The 25,348-nt window shown below is 55.9% G+C and overlaps 1 protein-coding gene across 2 annotated transcripts; it reads left to right on the top strand.

Moving 5' to 3' along the window:
- The first annotated feature begins 69 nt into the window (after positions 1–69).
- Positions 70–25,156, top strand: TNKS1BP1 (tankyrase 1 binding protein 1). Of its 2 annotated transcripts, none has more exons than XM_031653573.1 (12): positions 70–358; positions 3,251–3,409; positions 4,461–5,094; positions 6,980–7,049; positions 10,930–12,291; positions 14,264–16,425; positions 21,978–22,344; positions 22,581–22,731; positions 22,862–22,998; positions 23,757–23,914; positions 24,197–24,269; positions 24,714–25,156. In XM_031653573.1, exons 2-11 carry the CDS (start codon positions 3,316–3,318, stop codon positions 24,255–24,257), a joined length of 5,196 nt encoding a protein of 1,731 aa, XP_031509433.1. In that variant the 5' UTR covers positions 70–358; positions 3,251–3,315; the 3' UTR covers positions 24,258–24,269; positions 24,714–25,156. The 2 variants fall into 2 exon arrangements, with proteins under 2 accessions (XP_031509433.1, XP_003909914.3); XM_003909865.5 differs by lacking the exon at positions 70–358 and adding an exon at positions 2,810–2,956.
- The last annotated feature ends 192 nt before the right edge of the window (positions 25,157–25,348 follow it).

Raw genomic sequence — 25,348 nt, 5'->3', positions numbered from 1 at the left:
TCGGTGTCCATTTTACCCGAGCGCCCCCGGCTGAATTGCGTCAGTTTCGCCCCGGTCTGAGCCTGGGGCGGGCCCCTCATCTGCAAGCCTCATGAATAATTGAGTACTGGGCCGCGCCTGTTTGCCGACGGTGGGACGAATTCTGCACGGGCTTCCAACTCCCGGGTTCCACCGGCTCATGCATATTCATGAAGCGCCCTGGGGGCGTGGGCCTGGGCGGAGTTAGGGGCGGGGCCCCGCCGGGGCTCACAGTGGCTTCGTCCCGCGGTGACGGCGGCGGCGGCGGTAGCAGCGGCGGCGGCGGCGGGGACTGGCGTCGGGGCGCCGAGCCGAGCGGAGCCGGATCCCGGGCGAGCGCGTGAGTGCGCGGGGGCGGGCGGGCGAAGGAGGGGGCGGGGTCCGGGATGGGGCGGGGGAGGGGCATGGAAGGAGTGGGCGCTTTCCAGCCGAGACCTCGGGTTGAGGTGGTGGTGGTGAGGGGGTCACCAGGAAAGTTTGCAGGGGCTGGGGGCGCTGGGGACGCTGGAGGCCCGGGGGAAGCTGGCGCGTGTGCGCGGGGGCGGAGGGCGCATGGTCTGGAGCTCGTGCTGGCGGAGCCAGAAGAAGGGGGGGGGGGGGGGGGGGCGGGGGGGGGGGCCGGGGGCGGGCAGAGCCGCTGGAGGGACCCCTGCCTCCCCTTCCCCTGGGCCGCGCTAGCCCCCTCCCCCGGCTCCTTCGGCACGCCCCCAGCCACCCCAGTCCGCCCCCACCTGATCGACGTCTGCAGCCCACCGTCTGTTCGCCGGCTGCTTCACAGCCCGCTCACAGGTCCTCCGCTTCTACCGCCACCGCCGTCCCCTCCTCCTCCTCCATCCTCTTCTCCTCCTCCTCTTCGGCTGCCGCTGTCCCTTCTGTGTCCAGAGCTCCCCACTGGGCCCCTCCAGACAGCCCATTGCCCGGGGCTGTTCCATCTTCCCGTTGGCCCTCCCTCTTTCCAGCAGTTTGCGTGCTGTCCCTGCCGACCTCTCTAGCCTTCGATCCGGCTGGAGATCCTGCGGTCCACAGGGGCGACCCCGCCTGCGCCGAGTCCCCTCCGGGGCTGGAGCTGCCCAGCCCTTCTGGAGGCCTTATCTGCCAGGGGTCAGTTCGTCTCTACCCCGCTACCCTCTACCTCCTGGTCTTTTGGGGGTGGGGAGTGCTCAGATCCGCTGCGATTTTGCAGCTTCTGGCCACAGCCTTGGTGGCCTTGCTCACCTGGGGCTCCTGGCTGGGGTCTCTGAGTTGCTGTGGCCACCTCCGCACCTGGGGACTCTGAGCCCGCCTTCACTGCTGCAGCCCCTCATACCGCAGAGGGGCCCATCAGAACCTCAGGTGAAAGGATTTTTTTGATTCTGAGCCAATTCATTTCCATGTCCAACCACCCACACTATGTCCCTAGTAATAATGTTCAAGGACAAGGAAACAATCTTGTGTTTTAATTTTATTTTTTCTATCATGTGCCCCTCCCCCCACCACACTTGGCCTGGCTCTGCACAGTTATTCACCCACCCACAGTGGGCAGTCTTCCGTGGTGGTTGACTGACCAGTGGGTTGACAGTACTGGGTTTCTCTACTGTCTTCATACCCTTTCCCATCTTTGAAATCCCTGGGGCAGGGTTAGCGTTAGGGGAGAGGAGTTGGATTTTGCAGAGGTTGAGCACTGGGATTTGGTGCTGTCTTCCCAGACCAGCTGGAGTGGGTGATTTTAAGTGAGGCAATGCCCCTTGCAGGTTGGAGAGGGTTGGGTTGTCCTCAGGGCTCTGCACACCGGGTGAGGGAAACTTCCCCCTTGCATGAGAGGTGCAGGGCCCTATTCCCCAGGGTCTCCATGTTTTTGTGGGTGGGAGAGTGCTTCAGGAGCCAGGATGGGAACTGAGGAGGTGGTGGAGTATCTGAAGAACAGGTGACAGGACTAGGGCCTGGGAGAGTGAAGGAATGGTCTGGGAATGCTGGTAGCCTGGGGTCACGGAAGAGGAGGAGGTGGTTATCAGGATATTAGCTCATTGGTGACACTGAATGGAATCACAGTAATCACAGGCAACATTTATTGAATCCTTATTGTGTACTAGTCATTGTGCTAAGCAGTTTTCATGTACTATATCACGTAAGCCCCCTCAGGGTCTCAATAATCCCATTTTTCAGTTGGAGACACTGAGGCTTAGAGAAGTCACACGGCTAGAAAGTGGTAGACCCATCCAGCCTTGAATCTTGGTGTATCAGACCCTGAAGCTCCTGTGGCAGGCTTCTACCACAGGGCTGTGCCACTTGGTTTAATTTCTTCTGTTCCCCTCAGAACTCCTTAAAGCCAACCCAAGGCTGGTGAGTGAAGCCCACATAGCCCCTTTTCATAGGCTGTGGCTGCTCCGCCCTGACTCTCTTGGAAGGTGGAGCCCCAGGGAATTTTCCCCCAAGTCACTCCACCCCCCGGATATTCTCAAGCCCTGTCCCGTTCTCCCAGCCCAGGCCTGGGCCGGCTCCTCCTTCCTCTTGGCTAGGCTCTGGAAATCCAGTGGGAGGCCATTGCTATGGCAACAGGACTAGGCCCTGGCTTTACCTCATCAAATTCCAAGCTGAAGCCAAGCGATTGAGAAATTAAAGAAAAAAATATATTCCAGATGTTTACTTTTTATTCCTTATTTTTCCGTGTTTGGATGAGACAGCTCTGAGGGAGGGGAGAGTGGGGCAGGGATGTGGAGGGAGAACAGGGAGAGGGGGGAGAAGGAACCACTCCCAGCTTTGGGAGGGAGGGAGAGAGGGAAGGAGGGTGAGCGGGAAGGGGGAGGCAGGCAATGGGGCGGAGCCCAGGTTGGGGAGGAGCGGGTTTTTCCCGTCTCCCGTGAGGTGATTCACAGGGACTTCATACTTTGCAACTCTCTAGCTCTGCTTTGAGTAGACACCTCCAGCGGGGCCGTCCTACCCAAGGGGCACTCTGGGGACTGTAAGTGGGGTGTCTTGGAGAGTTTGTCAGAGGAGGGAGCAGTGAGTGACTCCCTGAAGCGCTAGGACTTTGGGGTTAGAAAATAAGAATGGGGAGGATCTGGGAAGAGTTGAGGATATGGCTGCTGGGAACCTCCCTTGACCTCCTCCACCCTCCCCACCCCCCCACCCCCTGCCCCAAGTTCTCTCTTCCTGTCCCACACTCTGCCTCTGCTAGAAATAGGAGACTTCTCTCTGCTAAACCTACTGGCAACGCCCAACTCTTTTTTTCCTTCTCTTCTCTCTCTTTTCTTAGGTCTGCAGCCACCCCGGCTCATACCTCTCTGCCTCCCAGCTCTCAAGGAGGGTCTGCCGCATGTAATGAAAGTGTCTACTCTCAGGGAACGCTCAGCCATGGCTTCCCCACTGCCCCGGGAGATGGAGGAGGAGCTGGTGCCTGCTGGCTCTGAGCCAGGTACCAATGGGTGCAGGGTGGAGCTGGGTGGGGGTGGGAAGGGCAGAGGCCGCCCCCTCTTTCTGTCTTGGGGGGTGGTTGAGTGATGATTCTGTTGAGATAGAGAAGGAGTACCAAGGCAGTGCAGGATGAGTGTGAAAGGTTCTCAGCTTCTCTTGAGACTCTTCAGAACTGTTTGGGATCATAACTTTCTAACAGGTGTAAGAGTAGACAGGGACCTTTGAGATGATACAGATCAAGCTGCATGCTTTGCAGAGGGGGAAACTGAGGCCCACAGGGACAAATGGAGTGTACAAGTGGGAGTTTGAACCCAGACCTCCTGGCTCCTTGCATAGACTCTTTTCTTATATTTAGCCAAATGTGTAGGAGGTAAAGGATTCCATCAGGAGGGTAGTGGATGAGGTTACTTCCAAGGTCATTTAGCTTTATATAGAAGGTAGGTTTCTGGTCCTGTTTTTTTTTTTCTCCCTGTAGCAGATTTACTTTTGTTTGACTTAGGTCAATAGTAAGTTTGCATTCCCAGTCACACACCAGATGACAGTGGGGAGGTGGCCTGGGAGTGTGCTATGACTGGGGGAGGAGGCAGCCTGGAGGCAGGATAGAGAAGCTCAGCTGAGATTGAAAGTTTACTATGGTTGATAGAGAAGAGTGTCACATAAGGTGAACAAACTAGATTGGGAATACGGGGGCTGACTGCTTGATAGGGGCAGGCAGGCGTTTGTCTGTTTATTATAACTTATAATTAAACTTATGTTAGCTGCAAAATACAGTACAGGAAGAAATAAGGTGCCAGGTGGGTCCTTACATAGCTTCAGCTTAAAAAGGGAATTGGCTAAAACATTTTGGGAGTTTGAAGAAGGAAGAAGATGCTTCTGGGATGTGTGTAGAAAATCAAGGAAGGCTTCACGGAAGAGGTGGCATATGACTTGTGTCTAGAAAGATGTGAATATTCTTAAATTGCAGGGTGGGAGATGAGGTGGAACAGGAAACAAAGGAGTTCTGCTTCCTAGTTCTTCTGACAGCTCCCCTGCCAACCCTTTCCTTTTGGTAGGTGACACTCGGGCCAAACCCCCTGTCAAGCCCAAACCCCGGGCCCTGCCTGCCAAGCCAGCCCTGCCTGCCAAACCCAGCCTGCTGGTGCCTGTTGGGCCTCGGCCTCCCCGGGGTCCCCTGGCTGAGTTGCCTTCTGCCAGGAAGATGAACATGCTGGCAGGACCCCAACCCTATGGTGGCAGCAAGCGCCCGCTTCCCTTTGCACCAAGGCCTGTGGTTGAGGCCTCCACTGGAGGAGAAGCCATCCAAGAGACTGGGAAAGAGGAGGCTGGGAAAGAGGAGCCACCCCCTTTGACACCCCCAGCTCGATGTGCCGCTCCAGGGGGCGTACGGAAGGCCCCTGCCCCTTTCCGCCCAGCCTCAGAGCGCTTCGCGGCCACCACGGTGGAAGAGATCCTGGCCAAGATGGAGCAGCCTCGGAGGGAGGTCCCTGCCAGCCCTGACCGCCTGTGGGGTTCCCGCCTCACCTTTAACCACGATGGCAGCTCGCGGTATGGCCCCAGGACCTATGGCACGACCACTGCTCCCAGGGATGAGGATGGCAGCACCCTCTCCAGGGGACGGTCCCAGGAGGAGCCAGTAAAGCCTGCAGCCGAGTGCCAGGAAGAGCACAGCAGGACCCCTGAGGAGAGGTGAAGGGTGGGAGGTTGTATGTTTTGTGGCAGCCTGGAGGTCAGGTGGGGTGGGATTGGGTGGGGGCTGGGGACCAAGTGCATGGCCCCGTATAGGGTTGTGACTTACCCGTAGATTGGTCGTGTGCCGTGAATACAGGCAGATCCCGATCTAAGTCACAAATCATTCCCCAGCAGATGGTGTTATCATTACTGTATGCTTTTAAAGTTGTAGTTTTCGTTACAGAATTGATGTAGGTTTATGTTAGAGAGTTCAAGTGTATAGTACAGAAGTTTAATAGACAATAGATTTTTTTTTTTTTTTTTTTTGAGATGGTGTTTTGCTCTTGTCACCCAGGCAGGAGTACAGTGGTGCAATCTTGGCTCACTGCAACCTCTGCCTCCCAGGTTCAAGTGATTCTCCTTCCTCAGCCTCCCAAGTAGCTGGGATTACAGGCGTGTGCCACCACACCTAGCTAATAGTTTTTTTGTATGTTTAGGAGAGATGGGGTTTCATCCTGTCGGCCAGGCTGGTCTTGAACTCCTGACCTCAGGTGATCCGCCTGCCTCGGCCTCCCAAAGTGCTGGGATTACAGGCGTGAGCCACCACGCCCGGCCAAGAAGTTTATTTTTAGTTTCCATATACTGCGAGCTGGCCACCAAACTTTGCCTCATTGGCATCCTGTTTGTTCAAGGGAGTATTAGATCCATTGTACAGATGAGGAAACTGAGGCTCAAAAATGACTTCCATAGTCTCGGCAAGTTAAGAGGCAGAGACGGACATCTTGTTTGATTCCAAAGCCTCTGCTCTTAACTGCTAGCTCTTAACAGTGGGCAGAGCAGTGTGCCTGTCCTGGGGTGGGCTGCGTGTGTCAGGAGGAGCAGGGCACAGTCTCTCCCTGTGAGGCGGAATCTGATGGGAGAGATAAGACAAGAACACATCTTGATTCCAGGCCAGCTAGTGTCTGCATAGAGATTTTGGCTGGTTGGAGACATTTGCATATGATAACGCTTCTCCAGAGTTGCCACTAGTGGAAAGCAGGGCCGGCCAGGAGGTGCTTCTTGGGGTTGTGGGCACGGGACATTGGAGGAAGAGGCTGAGGCATCTCAGGAGCCATCAGCTGCACAGGGGCTGTCCTCAGTGCTGGGAGAGCCAGCTTGAGGCATGGCTGGCTCCTTGGGCCTTTGACCGCTCTGCTGGGCTCAGAGGCTCCCTTTCTCCTCCTACTGCTATGAGAAGCAAAGGCTGGTGTGGTCTGGGCTGAGCGGGAAACTGAGAGTCCCTGCCCTGCCCTGCCCTCTGGCCTTGCCCTTCTCTCACCTTCAAGTGTCTGGAGCCTTGGCCCCAGAGCTAGTCCTTTGCCTGTCCCAGACCAGGGTGCTGTGAGGTCACACTCTTGCCCATGCTGGGTTCCACCCGCCATCTTCCTTGCCTCCCTCACTCCAAGGAGGGCTTAAGAACAACTTCAACCCTGGAAAATCACTCTTTCCTCTTCCCCTCCCCCACTGCAGTTCTTCAAGAAGTATTGGCAAGGCAGCGGGACCAGCTGCACTCTTCCTGGCTAGAGGAGAACTTTAACTCCTTATGGGTTAAGGGAAAGAGGAGTTATGTTTTTAGGAACCATTGAGAGGTCTGGGCATCCAGGATGCTTTTCCTAAAGGAGCTGGGGAATTTAACCCTTCACGCTCAGGTAGGGAATAAGCACTGTCTCCCGGGGCACTTGCCAAATGGAAAATGGACAGATTCTGTGTCCCTAATGGTTCCAGGCAGGGCTCAAAAGTAAATGGCTAGGAGAGTTTAACCTTTGGGTGCTGTTAAAGTTGCACTGGGAGACTCTCCCACATTCTCATTCTGTGACAGACTCTAACATTCCGTGCTTCCATTTCCTGTTCTCGTCCCTCACAGGAGCCTTGCTTCCAACCTGGCCTTCAATGGGGACTTGGCTAAGGCAGCCAGCTCGGAGCTACCTGCTAATGTGAGTTATCCTCCGGTTATGAATCAGAATCACGTATTTTAGAGCCGGGAGGGTCATCTGAGATCATCTTTTCTACTGTCCTTATAGTTCAGATGGGGAAACTGAGGCCCATGGAGAGAGTGACTCACTGGAGGACTGACTGGGATTTTTCGACTCCCAGGCCAGTGCTCTTGATCACCGAAGTGGCTAAGTGTGGTTCTGGCCATAAGGCCATTCATCATAAACAGTAATGATAGTATCCACAGCAACTGCCATTGATTAAGTCCCTACTATGTGCTGGGCCTGTCCCAGGAACGTTAACTGGCTCAATCCTTGTGATAGCTTTGGCTAGTAGACCCGGTTAGTCCCATGTGAGAGATGAGGGCGCCTCTGCTCACAAAGGGTAAGTAACTTAGGCTGAGGCAGGAGCTGCCGTGTCTGCCTCCCATGCTCTCCCTGGCTGGGCTGCCTTTTCTGGAGTCAGAAGAGGGCTGAGTCTTTTTGCTGAGATTTTCTCATTATACTCCCGTTCTTGAAGATGGTCAGCCTGCTTTCTTGAGTAAACAAGGTACAGGATGGCCCTTTTTGCTCATACAGCCCTTGCTAGCTGGAGACCTGACTTGATTATTTATCCATCCAGCAAGCAGTGACTGTTAGGAACTGCCTGTTAGGAACTGGGTGCTGGGGATAGCTGTGAAGGTAGAGAGTGCAGGGCCGAGTGTGGTCGGGGAAGGTGTCACTGTGAAGGGCAGAGGCTGAGCTGTGTGCATGTCTGGGGAGCAGCATTCTTGGTAGAGGGCACAGCAAGTACAAAGGCATTGATGCCTTGCTGGCAAGGAGGCCAGGATGTCTGCCTCGCAGTGAGAGAGGAGTTGGGTGGTAGTGAGGACCGACGGAGGGTGGGGTTGGATTGTGTCAAGTCTTGAAGGCCTCTGGAAAGACTTTGGCTTGAGTGAGGGCAGCAGGCCATTTGAAGGGTTTGCAGGAGAGGCTTGGGATGCTGCTGTCTTAGTTGTAAAGAGTCACCTGGCCCACTGGATTAAGAATCAGTTGCAGGGAGGTAAGATCAGCAGCATGGACCAGTCAGGGGACTGTTGGAATCGTCCAGGTGAGAGATGATGATGGCTTGGACCCTGGAGGTAGCTTACAGTGAAGATGGGGAGAAGTGGTTGGTTCTGGATAGAATTTGAAGGCATGGTGGAAAGGACTTTCAGAGAGATTGAGAGCACAGAATCAAGGGTGACCCCAAGGCTTTTGGCGTGAGCAACCGGAAGGATGAGTTTATGGTTGCCGAGATGGGGACTTCTAAGGGTGAAGCAAGACTGGGGGAGATGGGAGGAGTTTGCTTGTGGATTTGCTGAATTTAAGATGGCTTTCAGACATCCATGTGGAAACGTCAAGTGGATGGTTGGGTAGTTGAGTCTGGCCTTCGTGGGAAGCGAGCAAATTTGAAAGGAACACTTGGGAATTGTCAGAGTAGGGATGCTTGTGACGACTGGTTGAGATTACCGAGAGAGGGGATGGTGCAGGAGGGGAGGGCCCAGAGACACAGCCAAGGAGACTGGGAGGATAGTGAGAGAGTCCACCAAGTAGAGACAGCCTCCAGGACTGGGGGAGGGCGCCATCAGCTGTCAGATGCTGCTGACAGGTCAAGTAAGGTGAGTGCAGAGAATTGGAGTGAGTTTCAGGGAGGGCATCCGTGACCTTGACGAGAGTAGTTAGGTGGTTTGGAGTGGGTTCAAGAGAGAAGGGGACAAGAAGAACTGTGGATATTAATAGTGAATGTAGACAGGGCTTTCAAGAAAATGGGTGGTAGCTAGTGAGTGATGTGGGGTCAAGAGTGGTTTTTTGGTTTGCTTTTTTGGTTTTTCAAGACAGAAGAAATTAGAGCAGTTTGTGTACTGATGGAAATGATCCAGTAGAGAGGGAAAAAAAATCAATGATGCAGGAGAGAGGAAGGATTGGCCTCAGCCCCAAGCGAGGACAGTGCCTGATAGCAGAAGGGGAGGCAGAGTGCTTGGGCTCCCATGCAGGAAGTGGGTGGTGTGCCAGTGGGGGGTTGTCGGGGTGGGAAGGGGTTCTCTGCTGGTGGCCTCTGTGTTCTCAGGGAACAGGAAGCAAGGCCATCAGCTGAGAGGGGATTGGGGGAGGTGCGGAGGTCTGACGGGAGAAGATGCTAAAACATTGCCGGGGAGAGTCATGGAGTGAATGGGAGGGGGAGTGCCGTGGGATTCTGGGCAGCTCTGGGGCCGGCTTGAGGTCAGTGGTGAATCTGGAGTGAGACCAGCTGTCACAATTGTGTGTTTTTCTCCAGCCACATGCAGCTACTCAGGTGCTGGGCTAGGATTGGCCCAGCTGTATTGGAGAGCTGTATTTAAACAGGTTAAACAGTGTGATGAAGCAGATGAAGGAGTTGAGCGTTGGGTAAAAAGTGATGTTAATGGTGATAAGAAGAGAGGTAAGGGTATGAGGGGAGTGGGGGACAGTGAGAAAGAATGAGGGTTAAGGGGCTGTGCTACCAGAGGAGCTGAAAATGAGGGTATTGGGGTAATAGAGTGAGCCTTCAGATAAACGGTGGGGGTGGGCGAGCGGGATACTTGGGATTGAGGTGATGCAGAGGGTGCAGCCACTGGTAAGGCTGAGGTCTAGGGTGTGACCTTGAGAGGATGGGTCGCACCGTCACTGGGGCAGAGGAGGCCAACGAACCAGAGGCTGGAAGGGTCGCATCTGGCTATGGAGATCACTGTAAGCTATCACAGCAGTGCTGGAGAGGGTTGCAGTGATCCAGCGGTTATGGTTTTCAAGAAATGATGGGTGTGTAAGGGTTGATAACAAGAAGGAATTGTGGGTGCTGTAGTTTAAGGGCACGAGCTTTGAAATTAGAATGTTGTAGAGGGAAGTAAGCATGGAGGGAACAGAAGGGACCTTGAGAAGCAAGCAGGACCCTTTATTTTGCCCGGTCCTAGTAGGTGATGATGTGGGAGAAATAACTGCATGGGAGAAGGCGGCCAGGGAAGCGTGACCTATGTAGAGGGCAAAGGTCAGATGGAGCCAGACTTGCTTCATTGTCTGGGGACAGGTGGAGTGCCAGGTGCTTGGTGCCTCGTTTGTCCCCCTGTTCTCTCCACGTCCTCCCCACTCTGCCCCCATCATTCCATGAGTCCTATGCCGAGGGGCCAGTGTACACATTTCCCTTCACCCTCACCTAACTGGGAGACGGGCATTGTGGCCACCAGCCCTAATGTACAGATAGGGAAGCTGAGAGAGAGACCAAGTGTCTGCCATACGTGAGGGAGGGCACATACTGGTAAGAGGCAGTGCTGGGACGGCTCAAGCTAGGCACTGTCACGTCCCCCAGTCCCTTTTGCCTGGGTCCCATGGCCTTCCTGCTTCCTTGGCACCTCTGGAGTGGCACGAGGAGCACCCCGTGTGTGCTGTAGCCACTCCTGCGACTGCTCTGTAGCTGCACTGCACCTCGAGTCCTGCTTTGAGGCGAAACCCTCTCTCCCCTCCCGACTCCCACATGCCGAGATACCTCAAGAGCCAGATTCTCCATGTTCCTTTTCCCTTTATAAAGCAGGTGTTCTGGACCCCGAACTGTGGCCTCTGAGGAGATCCTCAGATGAGCTTCGGGTTGAGTGGGTCAGGGGTTCCAACCACCTGAAATGGTAGGAATAAGGCTAGGTACATTCTGGGGGAGAAGGTCTAAAGGGGGCTCTGTGAGAAGTCCTGCCTTGAGTCGTCTATGGGGCCTCTCCCGTCTGTCCTGAGAGGAGCCCCTTAGGTTCTAGTTTCCTCCTCCCAGCCTGGGAGAAGCTGACTTGGGGTCTGTGTGGGGTTGGAGGGGACCCTCCCCACCCCACTGAGAGGTGAGTGACGGCTCTTGACCTTTTTCTTGCAGATGTCCAAGCCCTGGATTCCCTCAAGTCCAGCCCCCTCCTCAGAGAATGGAGGCCCTGCCAGCCCAGGCCTCCCCGCAGAAGCCTCAGGCTCAGGCCCTGGCTCTCCCCATCTTCACTCACCCGATAAGAGTTCTCCCTGCCACTCGCAGCTTCTGGAAGCCCAGAGTCCTGATGCTTCCCAGGCTTCTCCCTGCCCCGCTGTGACTCCATCAGCTCCAAGTGCAGCCCTGCCTGAGGAGGGCTCCCGCCACACCCCCAGCCCTGGGCTCCCTGCTGAGGGGGCTCCAGAAGCCCCCAGACCCAGCAGCCCTCCCCCTGAGGTCTCGGAGCCCCACAGCCTGGATCAGCCCCCTGCCACCTCGCCCCGGCCCCTGATCGAGGTGGGTGAGTTGCTTGATCTCACTCGGACGTTTCCATCTGGCGGGGAGGAGGAGGCCAAGGGTGACGCACACCTCCGCCCCACCAGCCTGGTTCAGCGCCGATTCTCTGAAGGTGTGCTCCAGTCACCCAGCCAGGACCAGGAGAAGCTGGGGGGCTCGCTGGCTGCCCTGCCCCAAGGCCAGGGGAGCCAGTTGGCCCTGGATCGTCCCTTTGGAGCAGAGTCCAACTGGAGCTTATCACAGTCCTTCGAATGGACCTTCCCCACGCGGCCCTCGGGTCTGGGCGTGTGGCGGCTGGACTCCCCGCCTCCCTCCCCCATCACTGAAGCCAGTGAGGCCGCCGAGGCTGCTGAGGCTGGCAACTTGGCCGTTTCCAGCAGGGAAGAAGGAGTGTCTCAGCAGGGGCAAGGGGCTGGGTCAGCTCCAAGTGGGTCAGGAAGGCCTAGTTCCTGGGTGCAAGGGGATGATCCAAGCATGTCCCTCCCCGAGAAGGGCGATGGGGAGAGTCAACCTCAATTCCCAGCTGTTCCCCTTGAGCCCCTACCTACAACTGAGGGCTCACCTGGGTTACCTTTGCAGCAGGCAGAGGAGAGATATGAGTCGCAGGAGCCCTTGGCTGGACAGGAGTCCCCTCTCCCCCTGGCTACCAGGGAGGCAGCCCTGCCCATCCTGGAGCCGGTCCTGGGGCAGGAGCAGCCAGCACCCCCTGACCAGCCCTGTGTTCTCTTTGCTGATACCCCTGAGCCTGGGCAGGCACTGCCTATCGAGGAGGAGGCTGTGACCCTAGCCCGGGCCGAGACCACCCAACCCAGGACAGAGGCTCAAGACTTGTGTAGGGCGTCCCCCGAGCCTCCGGGCCCTGAAAGCAGCTCCCGCTGGCTGGACGACCTCCTGGCTTCACCACCACCTAGTGGTGGCGGTGCAAGACGGGGAGCTGGATCTGAGCTGAAGGACGCACAGTCCCCAAGTACCTGCTCTGAGGTGAGAATGGGCATAGGGAGAGTGGGACTTCTGGGGACAGAGGCCAGGGCTTGGGTGGGCTTCATTCTTTGAACATGGATTTTACGTGTTGAGAGCTTGGGCTGTGGTAGCGAACAAGGCAGCTGTGGACCTGCAGATCGTAGCTCTGCAGAACCGCACAGGACGGTGTGTGGGGTTTCGTGTGAGGCTGTATCCCAGCTTCAGCATTCGCTAGCTGATTGGTCTTGGGAAGAATGTGCCTTAACTGCTAAGCTTCAGAGTGCTTTCATGATAGTAGCGCCGGCCTCTTAGAGTTATATTGTGGGTAAACAAGAGGGGGAAAGCTCTCAGTACAGTGTGTGGCAGGTGCTGAGTATTCAGTCTCTCATTATGGGAATATTGTTCAAGGCAAAATAGTGTAGCCATTTAGAGCGTGGGCTCCTGGGTTGGTCTCCTGGCTCTGCTTTCCTTTGCCCAGGTGTGACCTTGAAAGAGTGACTTTTCTGCCCTCTGCCTCAGTTTCCACATCTGTAAAATGCGGATAAGATGAGCTCTACCTCCAAGGGTGTTGGCAAGGGTTCAATGAGCTGTAATGTCTAAAGTGCTAAGAATAGTGCCTGGTTCATCCTAAGTGCTTAATACGTGTTGGCTTTTACAAACGTTATTAACACTGAACTCCAGACCTGCTTTGTAGACAGGCAGCTGGGCCTCAGAGGAGGCGAGCCTTGTGCAGTTACCCAGCAAGTTGGTGGCTGGGCCCGGGCCAGCGCCGTTTCCCGGCCCAGTGCCCTTTCTCCTACCAGGCTGCCTCTGAATTTAAAGGCCGGGGGCCAGGTGGCTTTTGAAATTTATTTCTCAAGCCGGGCCTGGGCTGTAAGGGGCGGGGCTGCAGGAAAGGAGGAGCCAGGGGGCCTCTGGAGGCTAGGGGGCGGGGAGGAGGAGGAGCAGGAAGGGGTTAAGCTGACTCCTGCAGTAGGTGTGTCTGTCCCGGGATGTGGGTGACTCAACTGGCTCCTGGGCGGGGCTGCCCAAGCTGCAGCTGCTCCGAAGGGAGCAGGGCCAGGGCGAGGGAGAGCCAGCGCTGCCGGAGCCGTCGGACAGGTCCCAGCGTGGGGAGCAGCCCAGCCCTATCCCTGCGCCCGGCTGGCCGCACCCAGCAGCCCCGAGGCGGGCGGGGGGCGGAGGGCCATGGCCCAGCCTGGGGACGGGGAGGCCAGCATGTCTGTCCTGGAGCGGCTGCTGGCCAACGCTGCGCTGAGGGATGAGGCTGGCCGGCTCCGAAGCCCTGAGCCCAGGGCTCTCCCGCCCACGAGGGTGAGTCAGGGAGCGTGAGGTGGGGGTTGGGGTGCAAGAAGCCCTGGCTGGGATTTTCCCCTGTGCTAGAAGCTGCCCCTCCTGTCTTTCCTGGGCCGAGGTGAGGGCTGAGAGGTCTTCCTGGGGAGGATTGAGCAGACGGCACTTTGGCTGGGGAAGAAGGGGCTGGGTACTTACAGGAGGATGGGGGTCAGGTGGGGCGTGGGGGAGGACGGGCTGGAAAAGCTCTCATTGGTGTTGGAACCTTGCCTTGCAAGGGAGGTTGCAGAGAGGCTTTGAATCTTGACCTCTCCTAATCAAAAGGAAAGTACATCGCCCGCCATTCCTGTGTGAAGACCACTCCTCTCCTGGCTGTTAGCCGAGTATTGCCCAAGAGTTGTAAACATGACCATGGGACCATCGATTGAGTGCCCACTGCATGCCAGGCATTATGCCGAGTGCTTGGTCTGAATCATTTCGTTTAATCCTCTCACACCGGCCCCACGCAGTAGGAATTATCTTCATTTAAGGATGAGGACGCTGAGGCCCCGAGTGGTTAAGTTATTTGCTCAAGGTCACACAGCTTTCTGTGGCCAAAGTGGGGCTTTCAGGCACTAGGCAGTGCTGACTCTGCTGGATTGACTCCCACCCCGATTGAATCTAATCGTTGTTTCTTTGTCCGTTTTTTTCTTATTCCCAGGGACTCCTTGGCTGGTCCCAGAAAGATCTGCAGAGTGAATTTGGGATCACAGGAGACCCACAGCCCAGCAGTTTCAGTCCTTCCAACTGGTGTCAAGGTGCTTCTCAGAACTATGGCCTTGGGGGTGCAAGCCCTAGAGGAGACCCAGGTCTCGGAGAGAGGGACTGGACCAGCAAGTATGGGCAAGGAGCTGGGGAAGGGAGCACCAGGGAGTGGGCCAGCAGGTGTGGCATCGGCCAGGAGGAGATGGAGGCCAGCAGCAGCCAAGACCAGAGTGAAGTGTCTGCCCCTGGGGTGCTCACAGCCCAGGACCGGGTAGTTGGAAAGCCAGCCCAGCTTGGCACTCAGCGGAGCCAGGAGGCAGATGTTCAGGACTGGGAGTTCAGAAAGAGGGATTCCCAGGGCACTTACTCCAGCCGGGATGTGGAACTCCAGGACCAGGAATTTGGGAAGAGAGATTCACTGGGTACTTACAGCAGTCGAGATGTAAGCCTTGGGGACTGGGAATTTGGGAAAAGAGATTCTCTGGGTGCTTATGCCAGCCAAGATGCCAACGAGCAGGGCCAAAATTTGGGGAAGAGGGACCACCATGGCAGGTACAGCAGCCAGGATGCCGATGAGCAGGACTGGGAGTTTCAGAAGAGAGATGTGTCACTTGGCACCTATGGCAGCCGGGATGCGGAGCCGCAGGAACAGGAGTTTGGGAAGAGCGCTTGGATAAGGGACTACAGCAGTGGTGGCAGCTCCAGGACCCTTGACGCCCAGGAAAGAGGCTTTGGAACGAGACCCTTGAGCTCTGGGTTCAGCCCCGAGGAAGCCCAGCAACAGGATGAGGAATTTGAGAAGAAGATTCCAAGTGTGGAAGACAGCCTTGGAGAGGGCAGCAGGGATGCTGGCCGGCCAGGACAGAGAGAATCAGGGGGCTTGTTCAGTCCTAGCACTGCCCACGTGCCGGATGGGGCACTCGGGCAGAGAGACCAGAGCAGCTGGCAAAACAGTGATGCTAGCCGGGAGGTGGGAGGGCATCAGGAGAGACAGCAGGCAGGGGCTCAGGGCCCTGGCAGTGCTGGCCTGGAAGATGGGGAGATGGGGAAGCGAGGCTGGGTCGGTGAGTTTAGCCTCAGTGTTGGCCCCCGGAGAGAGGCAGCATTTAGCCCAGGGCAGCAGGACTGGAGCCCGGACTTCTGCATCGAGGCCAGTGAGAGGAGCTATCAGTTTGGCATCATTGGCAACGACAGAGTGAGCGGTGCTGGCTTTAGCCCTTCTAGCAAGATGGGAGGTGGTCACTTTGTGCCTCCTGGGAATACCACAGCTGGCTCGGTGGACTGGACTGACCAGCTGGGTCTCAGGAACTTGGAAGTGTCCAGCTGTGTGGGTTCCGGGGGCTCGAGTGAGGCCAGGGAGGATGCCGTGGGACAGATGGGCTGGTCAGGCGGCCTCAGCTTGAGAGACATGAACCTGGCCGGCTGTTTGGAAAGTGGAGGGTCTGAAGAGCCCGGGGGAATTGGAGTTGGGGAGAAGGACTGGACTTCTGATGTTAATGTGAAGAGCAAAGATTTGACTGAGGTCGGGAAAGGAGGAGGCCACAGCCAGGCCAGAGAGAGTGGCGTGGGGCAGACCGACTGGTCAGGTGTGGAGGCCGGAGAGTTCCTTAAATCAAGGGAGCGTGGAGTTGGACAGGCAGACTGGACACCTGACCTCGGGCTGAGAAACATGGCCCCAGGGGCAGTCTGCAGTCCTGGAGAGCACAAAGAGCTTGGGGTGGGCCAGATGGACTGGGGTAACAATCTGGGCCTGAGGGATTTGGAGGTGTCCTGTGACCCAGAGTCTGGAGGTTCTCAGGGGCTACGGGGATGTGGGGTGGGGCAGATGGACTGGACCCGGGACTTGGCACCCCGGAATGTGGAGCTCTTTGGGACTCCGAGTGAAGCCAGGGAGCATGGGGTGGGCGGGGCCAGCCAGTGCCCAGAGCCCAGCCTGAGGCACAATGGCAGCTTGTCCCCTGGCCTGGAGGCCAGAGACCCCTTGGAGGCCAGGGAGCTGGGGGTTGGTGAGACAAGTGGGCCAGAGACCCAGGGTGAAGATGAGTCCTCGTCTTCCTTGGAGCCACACCCTGCAGACCCTGGAATGGAGACAGGAGAAGCTCTCAGCTTCGGAGCCAGGTAACGAACGGAGCCCCCTCCCAAGTGTGGGAGGGAACATGTGAGGGTTATCCAAGAAATTGAAACCTTTCTGAGGAGGGAAGAAACAGTTTTTCCTGAGAACTTTTAGTGTTTGGAAGATTGAGACATTTTAGACTAAGAATTTTTAATTCTACTTAAAAAAATTGAAATACGATACACATACAGGTGAGTTCTTTTTTGGAAGGATGACTAATGTGTTACTTTTGCAACCCATGTTTGAGCTTTCTTGGTGATTTAGAATTGTGACTGTGATGGGGAAATGGTGCGTGTCATAGCTTGGATGGTTTCTGGTGGGTTCTACTCTTGTACACAGTAGCCGTTCCGCAGGCCTCTCAGCCCTGAAGCCACAGGTGGTTTCATAGGTGTAGGGCAGAGAATTCTGTGTCTTCTTGGCTGGGGCCACCACAGCCAGGAGTGGAGTGGACAGTGGCACCCACGGGTTCTCAAAGAGGTTAGGGACTTGGTGCTTCTTGCCTGTCATGAAGCCTGGAATAGCAAGTTCAAGAACCTGAAGGGAATGGGGACCTGGCCCCATGACCTTGGCCTCTATGTGCAAAGTTGCTGAAAGAACTTTCCAAAGGCTTTGCAAGCCAACCACAATCTGTTTCATGGATGTTTTAAAACCAGCTGAGATGATTTTGCAGCTGAGAAAGGCATTGCATCCGTTTTGTTAACATTTGCATCCATTGAGATTCGCTTTTATTCCCTTTAGTGAGTAGCACATGTTTCCTTTTCCAGCCCACAGTGGGAGCGTCTCACTGGGTATGTGGGGAAGGCAAGGGAAGTGTGGGGGTGGGGGCTTTTATAAGTGGAAGGGGTTGGTGATGGGAGGAGAGGAGCAGGAAGGGGCTAGAGAGCATCATGGTGGTCTTGGGGAGTCAGGCATTTGGGATGGAGGAGAAGGAGGGAGAGAGGAAGGTGGGCCCAGGGAGATGCCCAGGGGGGTTTGAGGAAGGGGAGCTTCCTGATGACTCAGGCTGTTGAGGGGGTGGTGATGGAGCACAGGGAACCACTGAGGCTGCATTGAGGACTGCAAGGAAGAGGGGAGGGCGCAGGACTAGGAGCCGGGAGGCCCTTGTGGTCCTGGGCAGGTTGCTGGGCTCTGAGCCTCAGTTTCTCAGGGTTTGACTCAGAAAGTGCAGAGTTCCAACTTTAATGTTCCTGGTGCAGGCGAGAGTCCAGGCTTGGCGTGGTTATTCCTGATTTCTCTTCCTGGGACTCATAGACCTTTGCACGCCCCATGCTTAACCACACATCTTACCTCATTGATCTTCCCAGCTGCTTTGTGAAGCAGGAAAGGGATTTTTATCCTCTCCGCTGGTGGGTGGAAAGGTGGTGTGACACCTTAAGGGCAAAGAGTCGGGAGTACCTCTTTCTCACTTGCTTATGTTAACTGCTTTCAGGTGTGGCCGCTGTGGGACCCACAGCTCTCTGCCTTTCCCTTCTGTGTGGGGTGGCTCTTGAGAAGTGGAAAGTGATCATCTTGTTCCCTTAGTTTAGGATGGAGGGAGGTGGGGCGGGGATTGTGGTGGAACTAGGTTAGGGGAAGAGGAGGATAGCGTTGGAGAAGCAGGGAAGCACTCAGCTCTCTGAGCTTTGGTCTCATTGTGCCTTTAAAGCACCCAGGCTTTTGTGGTTGTGTTACCATAATCTGGTCAGTGTTGACTTTAACCCGAGTTCAGGGGTTAGCCGTGGTGCCATACAGGTGAGCCTCATTGTATGCAACAGAAAGCGCGGCTCCTCAAAAGCCGAATGGAAACAGTTGCTTTAGAGAGGAGTTCCAGGGGCTTGTTTGAATTTTATGCTTTCGGGCAGCCTTTTCTGAAATGTGTCCTAAAGAATGCCAGTCTGTGAATACGTTTGGGAAATGCTGGGTATTCTATGACCATACGGAAGACTCAGTCTGTATATTAGCATATGTTAGTACCTTAAAGACAAGTAATGCACTATTTTCCAAACTAATTTGGCTACTATCCAAGAGCCTAGTGTTCTGAGCAGGGAAATTCTGATGTAGGGAAATTCTACACTATGGGCACTTTCTCTTTTTTTTTTTTTTTTTTTGAGATGGAGTCTCGGTCTGTTGTCGCCCAGGCTCCCAGCCTGAAGTGCGATGGTGCGATCTTGGCTCACTGCAACCTCTGCCATCTGGGTTTCAGTGATTCTCCTGCCTCAGCCTCCTGAGTAGCTGGGATTACAGGCGTACATCACCACGCCTGGCTAAGTTTTGTATTTTTAGCAGAGACAGGGTTTCACCATGTTGGCCAGGCTGGTCTTGAACTCTAGACCTCAGGTGATCCGCCCACCTCGGCCTCCCAAAGTGCTGGGATTACAGGAATGAGCCACCATGCCTGGCCCACTATGGGCACTTTGTCTTTAAAGAAAATTTTGGAGGTTCCCTTTGTAACGAGAAGTCCTTGAGAATAGCTCAGAGGGGTCTGGCTTTAGGTCCATCTGTCAGGCTTGCGTTCTGATTCTATCACCACCTCTGTGACCTTGGGCAAGTTTGTTCTCTTCTGCAGGCCTCCGATTCCTCCTATGTAAGGAGTAACTTACACCCAGTACTCACGGGGTTTTGTTAATTAGTCCTCACAAAAACTAGGGAAACTGAGACGCAGAGAGGCAGTGTGACTGGCACCAGTTCCCGCAGCTGGTGGCTGTGGGTTTTTCTTGTCCCCCTGGGCCCAAGCCTTGCAGTCCTCTGTGGCCACCCTCCCTGTCTCTTTGGGGTCAAGGTCAGCTGCTGTTTCTCTAGACACATCTTTCCAGCTTCACTCCTCCCTCATTTCAGGTTTCAAAACACTGGGATATTTTCATTTTGTAGTTCCAGCACCATGTTTGCCTCTGGAGTGGTGGTGGAGGGTGAGGTGGGATACAGTCTTGGTCCTCAGGGTACTCTGAAGTTTAGATCAGGTGAAGGGTGTAGATGCGACAAGATGAGGCACATCCTCTCTGGCCAGGGACCTGTGTTGATGATAATGACTATCCTAATTGTTGTATTTGTCAAGTGCTAACTACGTGTTAGGCACGTATTTCTGCCAACAAACTAGAACAGTTTATGTACTTTTATTATCCGCATTTTACAGATAAAGAAACTGAGGTTCAGAGTGGGACAAGTAACTTGTGGTCAAAGCCACAGGCATAGGAGGAGACAGAGCCTAGCTGTGTCCTGGAGGGGCAGGACTCAGCCCCTGTGTTCCTAACTACCCCTCTTTCCTGCTCCCATGCTGGGAGGGGCTCAGCTTGTACGTGATCTGGGCGCTTAGGGGTAGAAAAGCTGCTTCTAAGATGAGGTGAAGGGCGAGTAGGGTTTAGTCCGGCTGGGTGGACGTAGCTGTACTTCCTTGGGCTCTCCCCACTTGCCCCTCTCCACTCCTCAGGGCTACCTCCAGAGCCCACTGACCTCTGCCTGAATGGCTTGGGCCAGCTCTCGGTTTAGAAGTGGATTTTTTTTGTTGTTTTTGAGACAGAGTTTTACTCTCATTGCCCAGGCTGGAGTGCAATGGCGCGGTCTTGGCTCACTGCAACCTCCACCTCCTGGGATCAAGAGATTCTCCTGCCTCAGCCTCCTAAGTAGCTGGGATTACAGGTGCCTGCCACCACGCTGGCTAATTTTTGTATTTTTAGTAGAAATGGTGTTTTACCATGTTGGCCAGGCTGGTCTGGAACTCCTGACCTTAGGTGATCTGCCTGTCTTGGCCTCTTAAAGTGCTGGGATTACAGGCGTGAGCCACTGTGCCTGGCTGGAATGGATCTTTTTAGCTACCTGGGCATTTTACCTATCTTTAGCTCCTGGGGCCTGCCCTCAGCCTTCTTTTGCCCCACCCCAGGGAGAGGCTTTGGGCCTGGCCTCTGTAGGCTGGGTGGGGTGCTGTTGCCGCCCCCTCCCTCCAAATCCTCCCTGATTTTAAGCTGGCTGTCAGGGTGAGCTGGCTTTGGTCCCCAGCCAGGACTGCTCCCAATTCTGCTGCCTTGCTGTACTTCTGCTGCCGCCACTGCCTCCTCCCCCAGTCTCTCCCCAGACCGCTTTAATTTCCATCTGTCAGCAGCTTGTGGAAGGACAGACTGCCACTCGTGCTGTCTCTCCCTGCCCCCTCTTCCTGCTTGGTATTGACTCACCTGCCCCAACTCTCCTGCTTTCATCCCAGTGGGAACCTGGGGCCTGGCTTCCAGGCACTGCCGTGCCAGCCTTTCCCATACCTCTGTGCGTGGTATGAGTGTGTGTGGGGGCGGGGGCGGGGGCGCGGGGATGCGCATGTTTGTGTCAGGTGTGGCTCTGTGCCGTGCCTGTAGACGTGGTGGGTGCGAGGTGCATCTTGAGGAGTGACAAACAGCGTACAAGCTATCTGCCTGAGTGTGTGTGATGAGTGTGAATACGTCTGTCATTTTGGGGAGTGGCCGCTGGACAGGGTGGGTAATATGAGTTAGAGAGTGTGTGGTGTGCTTGTGCTGTATTTGTTTTTTGTTTTTAGATGGGGTCTTGCTGTGTTGCCCAGGCTGGTCTTGAACTCCTGGGCTCCCAAGATCCTCCTGCCCTGGCCTCCCAAGTAGCTGGGATTACGGGTGTGAGCCATGCATCCCGTGCCCGGCTGTACTGTGTTTTGAGGAAGCAGCAGACAGAAGATTCATATGCTGCATGGAGGTCCAAGGTGACCCAGCCCCTCATTTGCTTGGCAAACATTTGCTTAGTGCGGTGCATAGCCAGGCTCTGGATCAGGTGCCGGGTGCATAAAGGCAGAAAGGGCCCCGTTTTTGCCCTTGAGGAGCTCACAGTCTATGGGGACAAAGAACCATAGGACAAAAGCAAGAACTACATGGGTTGGAGCCCAGGGCTGGTAGGGCTGAGGCAGCCATGGTGGCTGGGAGGGCGCAGGGCAGCTTCGGAAGCAGAATTGAACCAAGGGGACAGTACCACAAGGGACAGTGTGGTGTGGGGAGCTTTCCAGAAGAGGGAGCAGCTCCTTCAAAGCCACCAGCATGTGAGGGCCGGGTGTGTTCTGATGGTCCCCGGTTGCTCTGTGAACTTGGGGAATGAAGAGGCATGGCATGGGGACTGAAGACAACAGGAGTCCAGAGAGGCGGGTGGGCCAGTACCCGGCTCACCCCAAGGAGTGTGACTGCCCGAGCAGATGGCCCTGGGAGGGAACACATTGCCAGCATCCAACAGCAACAGCAGCAGGAATAATGGCTGCTCCTTCTGGGGTGCGTACTGACCAGGACTGCGCCAAGTGCTTTAGATTCTTCTTCCATCCCTGCGGTGACTCCGTGCAGTTAGAGGAGCCTGAGCTGTTTCCATGGGAGGGGGCTCACCCAAGGTCTCAGGGATTTGAACCCACCAGACTGGCTCAGCTCTTCCCCTGTGTGCTGTGTTGCTCAAGGCCCTGACCACGTCCTTCTTGAAGGAGTCTGGAAAAAGCATGGGAAGGAGGGCAAGGGAGAGTTTGGGAGCTGGGGGAAGGAACTTGTGAAGGGGGCTTCAGGGCAGGGAGATGGGGCCTCACGGTGATCTTGTTCTCTCTGTGTCCCCTTTACAGCCCTGGCAGGTGCCCAGCCCGCCCCCGGCCCTCCGGCTCCCAGGGCCTGCTGGAGGAGATGCTGGTAGCCAGCAGCTCCAAGGCGGTGGCTCGGAGGGAGTCAGCGGCCTTGGGCCTTGGGAGCCTGTTGGAGGAGGAAGGAGCCAGGGCAGGTGCTGCCCAGGAGGAGATGCTGGAGCCTGGCAGGGACTCTCCACCCTCCTGGAGGCCCCAGCCTGATGGTGAGGCCAGCCAGACAGAAGACGTGGATGGCACGTGGGGCTCTTCAGCAGCCAGGCGGAGCGATCAGGGGCCAGCACAGACTTCTCGGCGGCCCTCCCAAGGCCCTCCCATCAGATCCCCCAGTCAGGACTTCTCCTTCATTGAGGTCAGTGGAGGGTGAGCCCAAGACAGTGGGTAGGTGAGGGCGATGCTGCCAGAGCCCCGTTCCTGGAGCTTCCCTGAGCAGTCCCAGTCCAGGAGGCAGAAAGCGGGTGTAGGTGCGTCACGTGAACGTGAAGCTCCGGCTGCAGGAGGGGTCCAGCTCCTCCTGGTCAGTTGCTGTTGAGGGGCTTCCGTGGGATGAGGCAGCAATGGCAGTGGTGTCGCCGTTGTCCCAAGCAGGACACCGAGATCCTCGATAGTGCCATGTATCGGAGCCGTGCCAACTTGGGGCGCAAGCGTGGGCACCGGGCCCCAGCCATTCGGCCTGGGGGTACCTTGGGCCTGTCGGAGGCAGCAGACTCGGATGCACGCCTGTTCCAGGACTCTACGGGTAGGGCTGATGTATTATTTGGTGATGTCTCTTGATCTCTGGGGCATTAGGCCAAGCTTGTGCAGGGACTGCGGGTGGGGGAAGTCTGGATGTGCTGCCTTTTCTGAGCCCGTTCCCTGGGCCTTTGCAGAGCCACGGGCATCTCGGGTGCCATCTTCAGATGAAGAGGTAGTGGAGGAACCTCAGAGCCGCCGGACGCGGATGTCCTTGGGCACCAAGGGGCTGAAAGTCAACCTTTTTCCTGGCCTGAGCCCTTCAGCCCTGAAGGTACCATCTGATCATAGCAAACATGTCCAGCCATCTGGCCAGGTGGCCACCTTGCATGCTGTCTTTCTTCTTTCCATCCATCAATTAATTCCCCCGTCCCCCTCTCCCATTCCTCCTCTCATTCTCGTCTCCATTGAGGGCTCCAGAAGATCCCTTTGTGCCCCTCTGGGCCCTGTGCTGTGTGCCTAATGGGATGGAAAGAAGAACAAGACGTGTTCTTGTCCTGGAAGCTCAGGGGCAGTGGGAGACATGATGCCCGTGATTAGCCTGGATGAGGGAAGTTCAGGTGTCCCTGAGGAGAGGCACAGATAAGGGCTGGGCCTGTTCAGAGAGGAGTTATTTCCTAACAACAGAGTGGAGGGGAAGGGGAAGGGGAGAGTGGATTGGAGAAGGCCTCCTGTAAGTATTTGATCCTAGCCAGAGGCAGGCACAGGAGTTGGCTCCTGGAGCCAGGGTGGTGGGGTGGCATTGCAGGCAGAGGGAACAGGGGTGGGAAGTCACCACTGGCTTTGTCCCACCCAGTTTGTCTGAATTCAATCCTGCCGTATCTTTCCGAGGACAGAAAGGTGTGCAAGGCGTAGCTCAGTTCTGCGGGGAAGTGCATCTCTCAGTGACTTCCCATCCTTTGGGGTGAAAGGACTGCAGAGGGGTCTCTGCTTGATTCTGGGGACTGCACACTCTTGAGATAAGGTCTCCCCACCTGAGAATCCTACTGCCTGTCCCACTACTATGTGTCTGCATCTGGACTTGTTTCTTAGGCCAAGCTGCGCCCCCGGAATCGCTCAGCTGAGGAGGGGGAGCCGGCCGAGAGCAAGTCGAGCCAGAAGGAGTCTGCGGTCCAGCGTTCGAAGTCCTGCAAGGTCCCAGGGCTGGGGAAGCCCCTCACGTTACCTCCCAAGCCAGAGAAGTCCTCAGGGTAGGTGACCTAAGCTCTGGGCATTCACTGACCTCACTGTATTACCCCGATGAAAAGGGAAACTCCCACTTCACAGAAGAGGCAAACGAGACTCAAAGAGGCACCTCAGTTGGACGTGCCCCAGATGAACGGTATGGAGATGGTGTCAGAATTTGGGTCCCTGCAGCCAGGCCCCAGACTGCCTCTTCTGGTTGGAGGGTGGTTTCTGTCCCTATCGCGTCTCCTTGTTTTGTTCAGTTTCCTCAAAGTTTGCATCCTGAACCTTTGCCCTCTGCCTCCTAGGTCAGAAGGATCGTCGCCCAACTGGCTTCAAGCCCTGAAACTGAAGAAGAAGAAGGTCTGAGAAGTCACTGAGGTGAGGACGGGTTCCTGGGCTTGGATCCAGTCTGAGGAGGGCCTGCCCTGGAGGCTTGGGAGGCCTTGTGCGTCTTCTGTCCCTTAGTTCCCACCCCTTTCTGTGGGAGGTTAGAAACAGCAGGTGCAGCCAAGTTCCAGAGACTCGGTGGGCCCTTGGCTCCCCTAGATTTTGTCCACAGGGAGGTCAGGGTGTTGTCTGGCCTGGTATGGAAGAGGAGGAGGGCCACCATCCTAGCCTGCCTCTCTGCTCAGGGACAGTCCCCCCATGCTCCCTGGCTGGACGGAGAGTGGTCAGCCAGCCCTTCTGGTCTGGGGCCCTGCAGGCACTTACCAGGCTCCATGACCAGGCTTAGCAGGGGGAACCAAGATGGGTGTGGGGGAGAGGAAACTGAAGCCTCCACAGTGTCCTTCCCTGACGTCTTTTCCTCCCTTCCCATTGCAGGTTCTTCCCACCTGGCAGTCTCAGGCAGTGCCCATTCCTGTGGGGTCCCTGGGTGAGGAGATGGCTGGAGCCCCACCATGCCCCAGGCTGCAGCCTCTGTCCCCCTCCACCTCTGAGGAGCATCTGGGGAGGCACATTTATGCACTTTGTATCACCTTCCCAACACCCCCCACACCTTCCCTTCCCTGGATTTTGTCACTAGTGGTTGAAGGTTTTATCCCTTCCTCTCCTTCCCTCTCCCTCTCTGCTTCCTTCTCCAGCCTCCCTTGGGTTTTCTTTTGATACCAATTTATAGCATTTTTTATAAAAGCCTTTGATTTTTATAATGGGTGGGACTGTACCCCTGCCTCACCCCAGGTCTCCCTCTGCCCCGCCAGGTACCCCACAGAGACCAATGACATTTTGCCACTTGAAACAATAAATAAAGTTTTTTGGGAATTGGTGCTGTCCAGGTGGTGGTGCGTGGTCATGGCTACCCATCTCCTCTTCCAAGGCTGCAGTTGGAAAGTGCTGATTCCCACTCTGCCCCACCAGGGGCTTACTCTGACATTGAATGTGTCACTTCCCTTTTACTTACCTCACTGAGAAGGGTATATTGTTTACGATAGGCTGGTCAAGAATTCAGACTTTAGTAG

Source organism: Papio anubis, chromosome 12 (genome assembly GCF_008728515.1).
Source record: "Papio anubis isolate 15944 chromosome 12, Panubis1.0, whole genome shotgun sequence".
Classification (NCBI taxonomy): Eukaryota; Metazoa; Chordata; class Mammalia; order Primates; family Cercopithecidae; genus Papio; species Papio anubis.
Note: the sequence above shows the minus strand (reverse complement) of the source record. Positions and strands in the feature narration are given on the sequence as shown.

Coding starts and splice junctions, on each gene's coding strand:
- TNKS1BP1 (XM_031653573.1), top strand. CDS start 3,316: ATGAAAGTGTCTACTCTCAGGGAACGCTCAGCCATGGCTTCCCCACTG. Junction 16,426..21,977: donor GCTCTCAGCTTCGGAGCCAG/GTAACGAACGGA, acceptor TCCCCTTTACAG/CCCTGGCAGGTGCCCAGCCC. Junction 22,732..22,861: donor CCTGTTCCAGGACTCTACGG/GTAGGGCTGATG, acceptor GGGCCTTTGCAG/AGCCACGGGCATCTCGGGTG.